Below are 14,615 nucleotides of genomic sequence, written 5' to 3'. Positions count from 1 at the left end.
GAAAAGTCCTAGCAAAGTCATAAACACTGAAACCAGAGATGTGATTTTTTTTAGATATTAGTCTCTCTTTCTGAAGGAGCGGCCCCTTCTCTCGAACTTTTGATACTAACTTCGCAATGTTTACTTTTGTTCAATGGTTCAGATTCTGTGGAATCAGGACTGTGCGTCTTCTCCTTTTTTGCTTCTTCCAACTTCTTTTCCTTCGCAAGCAATCTATAGTTTATAGCATTACCAATGAGCAGCCACACACTCGCTAGAACCACAACAGCGCCACAGGCCATATACATGTATTTATATTCTCCAGTTTTATCCACCAACTGACCTTAAAGACAAAGAACATATTTTAAGTTAGCATAATTAATAGTTTATCATAAAATGATAAACTTTTAAAATAAGTTCTTCCCCAAATGCATACTTATTGCTTTTTTAATATTAAAGGACATTTTACAAAGAAAACTTAGATTAAGAATTCCATATATTTATAGTAAAAACATACATAGGTACACACAGCGTTATATTACCAGTATGTTTCATTTATTAAAAATTATTTACCTTGATAAAAATGTATACACAAAAGATGTACAACCAACATAAACTGGGTACATACGTGTGTATATGTTCAAAAACACATCTGTAAGGCACATTTTAATGTCTGTACATATTATATATTTATCAACCTATTTACTTATGATATATATATATATAGGGATTGTTTATTCCTTTTCTTGCTTCCTATCTTTTCAATAAAGAGGGGAAAATTACATTCCTTAGGAAAAACAAAGACTTTTATGAAGTACCCGCAGCTAAATCAAGGACATAGTCTAGTCCTTGATTTACAGTATCTCACTTTATTCTTATAAGAACCCTGGGAAGTAATGTGGCCATGGTTATATAGCTAGTAAGTGGCAGAATCTGGACTCTAATCCAGGTATGTCTGAACTTCATATTCTTAACTACTCTACAAAACAGTTTTAAACAAACTTCTTGGACAACACTGATGGACCACACCACTAATTTCTGAACAAGTGAAGAAGAGAAAAGCAAAAGACCAATAATGCCTCAATATTAACAAATTAAACATGCATTTTCCCATTTTCAAGATGGTTCCTTGATGTCCAATAGGAATATAAAACTTGATTTAAATATTTGAAAAAAATGGATATTTAGTCCAGCAGTTGCTTTGGCCACCAGGGGGCAGGCCAGGAGGCTCAAAGAATACCCAAGTTCTGTTTCAACCAAACCAATATACAGGGGGTTATGCAAAGGAGGTTCACAAATGGTACGTAATATGTATAACATTAAATATAATATTTGTTTCGTATTTATAACATTTAATCTATCGCTAAATAAAGACTTCACTTCAAAAATTAACCTTTATGTTATCTTTGTCCTTGGTCCTTATAGGAAACGTTGAGCCTATTTCTGATTTTAAAATCTAAAAGTAATCTTTATGGTTTATAAATACGGAATATAAGTCCTGATCAAAAGTGATTCCCAATGAATTTCCCTTCATTTCTGCATTTCCTATACATGTATATATAAGTATATTCATATATTCTTACCAGTGATACTACAAAAGCATTCTTCCTTGACTTGTAACAAGCACCCTATCAATATAACCAAGACACTCCAATGATAAAACAGAGTCTTACTGCTTAAGAGCATTATTTTTAATTTTTGACTCATTTTAATTGCAACAGAAATCTACTCACCAATGCCAGCATAAAGAAATGACATTTTAGTTTTGGGATACATCTTTCAAAGCATAAAACAACTGATATGGACAAAACCTGAAAATCACTATGTTACTGATTATCCAGCTGACCTAAATTCTAAGTTCACAGACCCAGACCCTGAAACACACTTAGGTCTAAAATCAACCGTGAGGGCCTCCCTGATGGCACAAGGGGTTAAGACGCAATCTATGAAGCTGTCCGCAGCCTCTGCAGCACGAGTTCAATTCCCCACCGGCCAGCAAGCAACCCACATGGCGCAGCAGACCTCTCCTGACTCGCCCAGCTGCTCCCCTCAGCAGTGTACTTCAGTCAATCTGCCTTTTCTGTTCCCCACTCTGTCTCTGATGAGTCCTCTCACCCCCAGCCCCCACAGCATCTCTGACCTGTACCCCAGCTCTTGTATGCATAAATAAATAAATCTTAAAAAAATAAAATAAAATCAACTGTGAAATTTTAAAATTCACGATAAAACTGAGACTTAACATCCCCTAGTCGCTAGAGCTATTCTAGATTTACTATCACAAATCACATTATGCACTACCAAGAAATAAGAGTTAGTAGATAGTAATTTTATGCATGTTGCTTTCCCAGATGAGCAATATTCTTACCAGCCAGGGGAGGACCAAGAAGAACAGGACCACACTCCACAATGGTGACGAGTCCCACCGCACTGGAGAACCTTGCAGCGCCAACGAGGTCCATGAGAGTTTCAAAAAGGACACTGCTAACACTCCCAAAGCCAAGCCCAAAAAATACGGCATATAACACAAGTGTCGTGTAGTCGTGTGCCAAAGGACACAGGAGATGACACAATCCATTGAACATGATCGCAAGACTGAAGAAGTACTGGATTCGGGGCCGGATAAATTTGGAGTTTGCAATTAATCCCACAGAAGGCCTGGCAAACATATCTACAAAAGCCATAACAGACAGCAAGAAGGCTGCAGAATATTCATCAATGCCTTTGTCCTTAGCATATGGAGCTAAGAATATAATGGGGGCAAAAAACCCAAAGAACATGATAACATTTCCTGATAGGTAGATCAGAAAGCCCCTGTGCTTAAAAAGGGAGAAATCTAAATACTTATTGACTTTCTGATAGAGCGACATCTTCTTATGGCTTTTCTTCACATCTGCATCATCTGATGCTACGTCAAGCTTAATTTTAGACTTGGAAGCAGTCTGTCTGGGGCCAATTGGTCTCATGAGGGCCCCGGCCACACAGGCATTCAACAGTATGCCTCCCAGAATCAAAAAGCTCCCTTGCCAGCCAAAAGTATTCAAAAGGTACTGATTGAAAGGAGCCAATGTACTCAAAAAAACAGGGCTTCCTGCCATGGCCAATCCATTAGCCACAGGCCGTCTCCTGTAGAAGTATTTGCCGATGATGGTTAAGGCTGGTTGCAGGTTGAAGGCCAGGCCCAAACCTAAAAAGAAGAAAACAAAAAGAAGAAAAACAGATACAGTAGGCGACTCACAAAAGAAACCACCCTTGGAATGGGACACAATATCCATAACAGTTTCATTTCCTCTCATGTGAAAGCACAACAGAAAACCAAGAACTTCTACTGATGTTTCAATGATTGAATCTAGGACAAAATGATTAATTTTTAATCACAATCACTGAATTCCACAGATACACACACATCACACATTCCACTATATATTTAGAGTGAAGGAATGTGAATAGATCAAAAAGACTGTCATTTCTAAAAAACCTTATATGTCCCCGGATATTTCTTTCAAAACCATGCAAGCAGTAAAAAAGAGCAATAAACATGTAATTTCATACTCTAGATACCTCACATTCAATCGTTCACGAATACAGATGCACATGTATACTAACTAAAAAATAAATGCATCGTTTTGCTAGAAAAACACTCCTATTTTAGGGATTAAAGCCTATTTTTAGGAGTCAAAAACTCTTGCTCTCTAGGGAACTCCTTGGCAGAGCTTAAGCACCACCTTTAAGAAATGAATTACTTCTGAAATCTTGCCAAGGTACAATTCATCAATAGTAATAAATAAGGTTGTTTTAATAGTACCTAAAGTTGATTTATATCAGCTACCTCTCTTTCTACTTAACCTAGACATTTTTCTATATTTAGTATTATAAAATGCTTTTATTTTACAATTTTGCATCTGCTAATTTACATATATTGAAACAGCATTGCAACGTGGCTAAATATATAAATTCTTGGACATTCAATTCTGAGTACACATACTCAAAACCTTCAATACGAACACTGTCTGTGAGCAGGTAGGTCCTTAAAAGATGACACAAAGGAAGCAAGATGCTTTGAAGAATAACAGGGCGGCATGTTCTCTCACCCTATCTCAGCCTTACCAGTAAAATAGATAGATTAGCTGCAAGTAGATCCAGTATATAAATAATAAAACTGGTCAAGAGACTTATAAGTGGAGGAACTCAAATTAAAACCCAGACGTTGTGTTTCAAAATTAAAATTTTTTTATCTTATGCCATCCCTTGCCTCCCTCCACCCCCATTTTGTTCCCCTGAATTTTGCCTTCAACTATTAATTCATGTTCTCCTTAGGAGACAGTTGACATTTATTTCCTACACCAGCATGACCAAAAAAAAAAAAACAAAAAAAAAACCTGAAATGAAAAGATTTAAATGTCTCAACTACTTCACTATATGTACAATGGGAAAAAATATTTAGACTATGTGAACTCTATTCCTTCAACAACAATAAAAGGATGGTTTACCAAAGTCAAGTAAATTCTAGAACTGTAAGATTAATATCTTACAAATGATACTGCAATTATCATTATTTACTAATACTTATTTGAAAAAAAAAACAACAAATGCTGGACACTTTGTAAAGTACCATATGTTTTTTTTTTTTTTTTTACATTTATCATTCCAACAGCTGCAAAAGAAAGTTCTCCCTCTGTTGTAAAGACAAGGTCACTAAGAGGTTCAGCCATCCCTGACCCCAGAGCCACGAGTGCTGAGTCAGGTGTGAAGCTGGACTGTCTGATTTCCAAAACCCGAGGCATACTGGCTGACAATGATTTCAGATAAATCCCCAGTAGTTGCATTGAATGTTCAACTCAATAGTCCCAAAGCCTACAAGACCTAAACCAATGGAGTCGAAGTTAGAATAACATACTGCTGTCGACATCTGTGGCACAGTAATGCCAAAATCATCTTTTCCCTAACACATCTAGTAGGTCCAGCTGAATTCTATAGTCCCATATTTAGTATGTCTCTACACAGGAAAGGGCATGCCCTCCACCATGGCAATTGTTAGCTGTAAGATTCCTGTTTGCAATTTCGAACAGTAATTTTGCCATCACAAAAGGAAGACAGTTGGAGGTACACTGTAAAGAGAAATACCTTAACATCACTATTATTGTAGGTTTTACTACATCTACATATATTTTTCCCATCAAATGGTACATACATGCAAGTTTAGACAAATCTAACATGATTATAAAAGGGAAATATATTTATGGATGTAAGAGAAAGACTGAATTTCTTTATATGCTGAAGTCTATTTTTCTAAAAATTGTGAATGTAGAATTGTTTAATTCAATGGCAGGTGAGATTAATAAAAACAGAATTTTCTAAATGCACGTATTCAGGCCAATTGGACGCTATTACATGAGAAACAGCTATAATCAAATGACGGGATATCCTTTAAAAGTATTTGGGTTTAGTGAAGGAGCCTTACGAAAACTTTTAAACAGAATAATTTAGCAAGGAGACACAGGTATACCAACCAGATCTATACCGAAAATATAGACAACAATAATATTGTTAAAGCTAAATTAGTGTGTCCAGAAAATGTCTTTTGAGTGGTATTTTGAACCTATTAAGGGTAACAAGTAAGATACTCTAAATAGTAATAAGTAATGGGTTATTTTTGTTAAACGGAGCTGTTTATATGCCAGACAGTCTGTCCTTGAGAGCCCCCTAAATGAAGAGTGAAGAGAAAAACAGTAAAAACAAACCCTCGCTGTTTTCTTTTTGACACACACATAACATATAACTTTTCCCCCAATTCTTGCAATGAGTTTGACCATTCTAGAGCCCATATTTCAATATGCCAGAAAACACTTTAAGATACTTGAATATTTTATGAACGGTCCTAAAAAGGGAATTCCAAGAAAATAAGAATTTCCCATTTTTTGGCACTTCTTAAAGAGCTTTGCAAACAATAGAACTGCCAAGGAGAAAGCAAGCAGGAAACAGAACTTGACTTACCTCCCAGGAACCCCACAGTGAGGTAAAGTTCCTTGACGCTGCTACTGAAAGAGGCGGCCACCATTCCCAAGCAGCATAAGCAGCCTCCTACTATTACGATGGGGCGGCTGCCATATTTATTCACCAAAACGCTACTTATGGGACCTGCAGAGCAGAGAAGGGTAAGGAGAAGGTAAACTTTAATGGGCAAAGAAAAGTTATTCGCTCACACGGGATATAAGCAAAACTTTCCAACACTTTCCAATCAGCTTGCTGGGTTAGTTTAAACCACATGGGTGAAAGCACACAAAATAATAAATTAGAAGTATTTTACATATAGTTGGTTATGGTCATAACAGTTCAACTTTGATACAAAAGTTTTCCCACAGGACATAGATAAATATATAATTATGTTAATAAATGCAGGTAAATCTGTATAACAAAAACCTGCGAAGAACAGAACTCTCTGATATGGTGAAGGTCACCTGAAAATTATATGAATATAATCACGTACACAATGCAAGCGATGAGTGTTTTCATTAAGAAGCATTGTAAGGAACAGAGTCAGAATAAATTGATTAACTTTGATTCATTATTAGATATAGGTTTGGAAATTTCGTGCTAATACATTCCTATTCATTTTTTAAAATCACTTAGCTAATTCACTTCACTTCACCTCAAATCAGTTCAGTTCAATATTTCTTGAGCTCCTTGTATAAAGCCAGTTGGCACATACCAGGAATAAAATAATAAAGGCACAACTATAATCCTCAAGGTTTTATAGTCCAGAGGAAGAAATAATCAAGTTATTTTATAAACTGTGATGGATGATATGACAGATGCTACACTATCAGAATGGATTCAAAGGCATTAATCAATTATTTGGACTAATAACAATAACCTCCCCTGTATCATTTATATTATGTGTATCAATCCTTTGTGTTGTCTGGATAACTAACGAATGGACTAATTGAGCACTCCATTTTATAAGTGTGGTTGCCTAAATGGTATGAGTTTATATTTCAGCATAGGCTATAAATCACAACTTAATTTATAGTGATGTCAAATAATTATTGATATATTTATAGGTTGCAATAACCACATCAAGGCTTCTTACCATTATTGAGATTATTAAAGGTAGCACTAAAGAAAACACTGAGCGATGTTGGCATTTTTTTTTTTTTGATCTGCTAATTTCTCCAGTAACATCTGTCATGATGCAATGAGAGTTCTAACTTACCATGAATTTATTTTATTTTATATAGTTTATTTAAATGACATCCTATGAAGGATATGTTTGCATAATTCATCTATAATCTTTTTCTAGTAAGAAAAAGATATAATGTATGGCATCTATTTAGAAGTAATTGAAGCCTCTTACCCCATTATATTAGATGTCCATAAAATGTCAAAATATTTCTGCTTTGTAATGGTTGTGAATCAAAACCATTTATACTATGATATAGTATAAAATATACCTTATTTTGTAAAGAATCTCTAATGCCAAGTATTAGCTTGAGGAGGTATCTTAAATCTAAAACACAGCATCATACAACCTCTCTCTTCATCCTATACACAGCTTGGCTTACTTTATTAACAAAGAAGATGATATCTTGCTTTATTTTCTTTCTGTTTTCATTGAGGTGACATTGGTTCACAACCCTGTATATGACTCAGAGCTCCAAGACCACACCTCTTCAGCTGTGCATTACCACACCTCACCCACCACCAGGCACCCACAGACTCCACTGCAGTGCACTGAGTCCCCATCCCAATTCTTTCCCCATCTCCCCCGCCCCTATGGTAGCCTCTATTTTACAGACAGATTTCTTGGGTGTGATTTTTGTTTGACTTTTCTAAAAAAAAAAAAAAAAAAGAAGTTTCAAATAAATACATTCTTATCAGACGTGATTTTTGTTAAACATGAGCTAGCCTCACAGGTGTCCCTTGTTGATGAATTTTTAGGTCTAATTATATTCAGAGCTCACTCATTCATTTATTAATTCAATCATTCCGGAAGTTTTTACTCAGCATGTATTTTTCAGGTAATCATGATGTTTAATCATTAGTTATGTCAAAAAAGAACTCCACCTGCTGAGAGTTCTATCTGAGCCCACATCGAAGGAAAGCATCGCTACTGTTTATCAAAGTGCTTTATTTTATTTCCTTAAAAAGAAAGCCTTACTTCCAAAAACAGTCACAGAAGTGTCAGGCTGTGTCTTAGGCTGACATATCCACCCATTCCTTCAGATCCAGCTTCCAAACCTTTCTCAGAATTTTTAACATCAAATACAACAGCCACTTCGATGCTAGTTACGAGGTTGTAGATGTGGGGTTCATCACAGAGCCGCCCCACCCATATTTCAGCTCCTTCTTTGACTTCAAAAGCTACTTTTTGAATGGTTGTGGTTCCATAGCAATTAGCAAAGGAATATTTATTCGACAAAGAAGGTTTTGTGGATTCTTATAAACTAGAATATGTTTGCCCATTCTGAAAACCCCTCTTGCACTTACAGTTGATAACACACACACACACACACACTCACTCAGAAAACAAAACATTTATTTCCTTTGTATTTCCTTTATTTGCATCTTATTGAGACATTATGTTCTAAGCTCTATCAAGGCAACTGCCATACACACCATCATTACCGAGCTATTACTACTTGCAGGCAGAGTGCTAAGAATTGGACCTGCATTATTGCATATGACATCCATGGTGATCCAATCACATATTTGCCTATTTAAAGCTATTTATCAGTCAATAAAATGGAGGTGTTCAATGTGGTTAGATAACTTGGCCAAGGTCACATCAATATAAATGGTAGAATGTGATATGAGCCCCAGGTCATTGGATTGTAAGGCTTGTGCTTTTAACTACTGTTCCGAAATGAGTCATCCAAACAGGCCCACACTGCTATCCTCAGACAGACCTGCTTGGCTCTCGGTGACCATCTGAGAACATGGATTTCCCAAACATTCCCAACATTTCCTAGAGTGATTTGCTCTACCTAAAGGATTTTGTACACAATGCAGTTTATACAGAACACCCGCTTGCTTTCCTTCTGGAGTCTGGAATGTTGGTCCAAGCTGGAGGGGGAAAGACTTAGTGACCAGCAGCCAACGGAAACCTTAAGCACCGAGTCCCTATAGAGCTTCCCAGTCGTGGGCCTCCCCTGGTGGCGCAGGCGGTGGAGCGCAGCGCTGTGAAGCTGTCCGCAGCCTCTGCAGCACCAGTTCGATCCCTGCTGGCAAGGGTCCCACATGCACGGCAGACCTCTCCTGCTGCGCCCGCTGCTCCCCTCAGCAGTGTGTTTCATCAGTCTGCCTGTTCTGCTCCCCACTCTGTCTCTAGTGAATCCTCTCACCCTCCCGCATATCTGGTCTGTACGCTGGTTCTTGTATAAAATAAATCTTTTAAAAAAAAAAAGCTTCTTAGTCAATAACATGTAGCGTGTGTTTTCACTACTAGTTGCCATAGGAATTAAATCCCTACTTCCCTCCTTCATAGCTGCATTGGGAGAGGACTTGCCCCTGGTTTCCTCCACCCTTCACCCAACGCACCCTTCTCTCCACTGACTTTCTTATGTATCCTTTCACGGCACTGAATAACAGCCCTGCAAGAGGCTGCAGAGTCCTGAGAATCCTTCCAGTGACTCACCTACCTGGGGGTGGGCACTGAATACAGTATGTCTCTCCTACTGCTCATTTTGAGTTTTGCATAGGATGATAAACAGATGATTCTGTGTTACATACTTTAAAAATGTATGACCTCCATATATATGAACTGACCTATTCTTTTGGATATTGTTCTGTTTCAGAAGCATGAACTCAGAGTGCTTGTTTTTATTTCTTTTGTATGTGTATATGTATTGCATGAGTACATGATAAATGCAGTAAGAAAATTTAGAGAGTATGTTATGTAATAAACATTTCATAAAATATAGTTGATCAATCTAAAACCATGAATTGGAATTGACTATCAATTTGAGCTATGTAAAAACTGTATGCATCGCATAAACACGAACAGAAAAAACGATAAACTGCTAGAATTTATTTTTCATTTGCTTTATTCCAAATTTGTATACACAGTAGCCTGTCAAATCAAATGACAAAAAGCACTAATGCAGGAGTGGGAAAAAGCTGTTTGCAATTATAGAAATTTATCTGTGTTTACTACCCAAACAAAAAACTGGCTGTGGCTCTAAAGTCATAGGCATCTGAGTCTCTCCAGTTATCAACCAGCCATCTGTACTCACGCCGGTCCTGGAGACAATACTTTGAAAGGGAATCAAATCCCCACATCTAAAAATGTTCCCATGGGCCTCCCTGGTGGCGAAGGGGTTAAGACGCAACCTATGAAGCTATTCGCAGCCTCTGCAGCACGAGTTTGATCCCCAGCCAGGGAAATACCCACATGGCCCAGCAGACCTCTCCTGTCTCCCCGCTGCTCCCCTCAGCAGTGTTTTCAGTCCCTTTGCCTGTTCTGCTCCCCACTCTGTCTCTGGTGAATCCTCTCACCCCCCACACCTCTGGCCTGTACCCCAGTTCTTGTATGCATCAATAAATAAATCTTCAAAAAATAAATACAAATAAAATGCTAAGTGAAGTAAGTCAGAAGGAGAAAGAGACATACTGGATGGTGTCACTATTATGTGGAATACAGAGAAACCAGACTAAGAACCAGAGAAAGCCAACCCTTGAAACCAGACCTAGAACTAAAGCATCCCAAGAGGGGTTGAGGTGGGAAGAGGAGGAAGCACAATGGACTATGGGGTGACGTTGGGTAGCTTGGCTGCAGGTACCCTATGGTGGTGATACCTGATGGGGAAAATCCTAATGTTACCACAAATAAAAGAAGAAATTAATATTTAAAATAAAAACAGAAAACAAAAAAAAGTAAAAGTAAAAACAAAAACTTTCCCAGGTAAGCAAGAGAAATGTTATTTTTTCCCACCTAAGATGAGTTCAATTCACATGACGGAATGACTGCTGAAATCCACCAGGCCAGAGTGAGTTTTAAGTTTGCTTTTAAAGTTGCACACACCTACGCCTTGTTACCTGTGCTGAGAGATCCTCATTCGATCAACACTCACATAGACATCGTTTCTAGGCCAGGCTTTCTAAGTGCTTCCTTGGTTGCCAAGGTAAAAAGCTACTACTCCTTCCCTAGAAGAGGAAGCTGCTGCGGCTCTTACTCTGCTTAAGGTACTTGGAATTCAGTAAATGAGGGGAGTTCAGACAATAAAGAAATGAGCAGCTGAAACTCCGATCTGAAACAGTTACTACGGAGGGCTCAGGGCAGCTACTAAGGAGATCCCAAGGTCGCTTGCGGGGCTCAGGGAGACACCAGTGGAGTCTATGCAGAGGAAGCTGGAATGTCTCTACATTACTGATTTTTCACTGGGAGTTAAGGTTGGAGGTAATGGAAATTTCCAAAGGACATACGGATGTTGGGGATTCAGTTATTTTAACCAACGATTTCCACATGTACTAGACTAAATTTCTAGAGAACAGCAAAGGGGGTTGCTTGGCTATTTTTAAACAATTGCTACAAGCAAAAATAAACACAAAACCACCATGAAGGCCTCCAACTGTCTTTGTTTTATGCATATTACTGTTGGGAATAATGCAGGTTTTATGCAGTGGAGTATGTGGGATTTTAAGTGTTCAGAAATCATATATATTGCAAGTTACGGTAGCAACATTCTTTTCACTGACTTCAGTTCTAACTATAGTCAGAGATGACATTGCGCTTGAGGGAGAGGCTGATGACAGCACTGTGAAGTGCGCATTGATAAATATGAATGTTTGTTAAAGATGATTGTTTCAAAATTTAACTTATTCCATTCGTAGGACATTCCATTAGTTGAAAAATAAAGCACCTTTTTAACAGGTGATGCAGTTCAAATCACTGAAGTTTATTTTTTTTAATTGTATGACTAACATTTTTATGTTAGTCATAAATAAACAGGAAGGTAGCAGCTGGACCAATTATATTTCAGTAGCATATGATTTTCTCTTCCTTTAAATTCATAGAAAAAATTCACAATAATGTATATAAAAGCGATGTATTCTGAATATTTACACCCGAGCCTTAAAACACATTCAGGGACATATTTACAAAAATAATACTGTCCTTTGTCACATTCCTACTTCATAAATAATACTATTAAGTACATACCAATGGAGGGTAAGGAGAGAAAAACTGGAAAGGAGATGCCACAAGACCAGAAACCAGGCTCACACAATGCCAGGGGCTAGAGGTGGGTGTAGAGGGATTAACAGCCATTAACTAGCTATAGGAACTAAGACCCTCAGGGCCAACGCCCAGATCACAAAGCACAGATCCCAGCAGGCATCAGATGCTGTAGGGGGTGTCAGCTGTGCAGACCAGAAGGTGAAGAGATGGAGATGGAGGGTCACTGTAGAAATCTGGGCCCTTCCAAATTCTACATAGTTTATTCAAAGTCAACAACAAACAAACCACTCCAGGAAGGAGGGAGCCCCTCCCACAGAGAACAGGTCTACATCAGTGCAATCTCCTCAGGGGCACAGATGGGCCATAAGGACTGCCCACCTGTGCCCAGCAGGTGCTCCTTTCTCCCCAACTCTGTCCCTCTGCAGGGCAGCAGCCTCCTGCCTGCCTGTGCCCTGTACCCTGCCTGGGCTTCTCTTCACTGACCCCCTCAGCAGAGGCAGCTCCTCGGGCCACCTGACTGTGACCATGCAGGCCTCTCTCTTAGCAAACCTGTCCCTTTCGGGGCAGCCCTCTCTGCCCATTTGTGTCTGTGCAAGTGTCCTTTGTTCTTCTCTCCCTTTTATAATAAATCTGCCCTTTTGATATAACTGACATCTATGTGTCCTGGAGAAACTCACCTGGAAACTCACCGGTGCTGGTGAAACCTTTTCCAGAGTGCACCCAAGGACCCCGCACCCCAAACCCAACAACTCCAAAAACTGACATCACGTACCACTGAGTCATTTCATAGTCAGCATCGGAAACAGCCTATAGATTTGTTCTTGCTTTTAATCTTTTTGCAAAAATATATAAATATGAAGATCAACAACATTTTAGTGTTGGATTAACTCTGTAAGAAGTATCCCATAATTGATCTCAGTGCTTTATAATAATCCTCAAATGCATATTAAAATATTCATTTGAACTTAAAAATCAATTCAAACATTTTCAGACTAAAATGAACTCTGATATAGCTAATTAGATTGAGAGTAGGGACTGACTTTGCTAATTAAGTTAGAAGGCTTCATCTTCCCATACATTGAATGAGTCTGCATTGCCAATATTTTCACTAATATATTCTTAAAGCATGTGACACACAATAGCTTTAACCACAAATACTATATTGAAAAGGTATCTATTTTAATTTATTACCTTATTAGATGAAACATTTGCCTCTAATGATAAAAAGAGAAGTCGAGTTATTTATCATTTGATAAGTTTTGGTAAACTTTGCAGAAGTTGAAAAATTTATAGACTGGAAAACGGTTCTTTTGTAAGTGAGATGGTTTCCCCAAGTCCCTATTTTCTATAAAGTTCAGGGAAGCCTTAATTGAATTGTTAGCCAACAGATCATTACAAGCAATTTTTGAGGATAAATCATTATGTGATTTTTTGCAGGTTCAAAGAACTGACATTGCTAAAATCAAATACTTTCTATTGCTCTCTACTTTATCATGTAAACAAGTTACTACTTATCTCTACAGAAAGCAAAACAAAAAAGAAATATAATTGAGAACAAAAACTATCTACTTAGCTAGCAATAAAGACTATTTATCTATAAATACATAGAAGGCCTAGTTTTTCCTAGTCTTTCCTAGTGTTTCTGGTAAATATTTTTTGTTTAATAATTATCTCACTTTGATGAAACCTGTTATAATAGAATAAAGCTCAATCAGAATAATTCGTAGTGCCTTATGAAGCCAGAAAACTTTTTTAAAAACCTGAAATTTATACCCAATGTTATTAAAGGAAGAAAAAAGTACTGAAATATTCCATGCTATGAAAATAATTTGCAGAAACATAATGGAAATATAACTTCAAGGAAGGATTGAACTCAATTTTTAAAATTTGTGTTCCGTTGCTCATTCATTTATTTATTTTTTAAATGAATGACAGTGATCATCAGATCATCTTGCCATTTAGATTTCATTGTTGCTTCAGAAAGAAGCTTTGATGTCTATTTTTTTCCTCGTGTAAAGACTTGTAACAGAGAAAATTTAAAGAAAAATAACTTCTAGATATATTGAGTTCTGAAAGTTGTTTCTGGAAGGTGTCTGAGGACATTTTGCAAGCTTACTGGCTAATTTTAAGCATACATAGAAATACGACATAAGCAAACTCATATTTTTTTCAAAAATTTAAAGCCTATCTCCAATTTACAATGTCATAATTATACACATAGCATAATAAATTAAATGTAACTATGAATTATCTCAATAAATTCCTATTGGATATTAAAGGTAGAGTGAAACAAGGGAACTTTGTATAAGGAATTCCATCAGAGCGCACAGAGAGAACAATTTGTCACCCATGCCATTCTAGCTCAAGATATACGGTTTTTAGAATTTCCCTAATGATGGTTTAAGACCAAAGCAACTTTCACTACAGAGTTGGAGACAATTCTCAAAATGTAATAACAGATGGG

General features: G+C 37.4%; 1 protein-coding gene across 1 annotated transcript in view; it reads right to left on the bottom strand.

The window, feature by feature from the left end:
* Positions 1 to 50: 50 nt before the first annotated feature.
* Positions 51 to 14,615, bottom strand: part of SLC16A7 (solute carrier family 16 member 7) — a gene marked incomplete at its 3' end in the record, with an annotated part of 41,344 nt that continues 26,779 nt past the window's right edge. Inside the window, exons 2-4 of the mRNA XM_084254822.1 lie at positions 5,971 to 6,114; positions 2,345 to 3,163; positions 51 to 322 (exon numbers count right to left, since the gene is read on the bottom strand). Of these exons, the coding sequence (XP_084110948.1) occupies positions 51 to 322; positions 2,345 to 3,163; positions 5,971 to 6,114 (1,235 nt within the window). The remainder of the gene's footprint in view (positions 323 to 2,344; positions 3,164 to 5,970; positions 6,115 to 14,615) is intronic.

This window comes from Talpa europaea (genome assembly GCF_964194135.1).
Source record: "Talpa europaea genome assembly, chromosome: 15".
NCBI lineage: Eukaryota > Metazoa > Chordata > Mammalia > Eulipotyphla > Talpidae > Talpa > Talpa europaea.
Note: the sequence above shows the minus strand (reverse complement) of the source record. Positions and strands in the feature narration are given on the sequence as shown.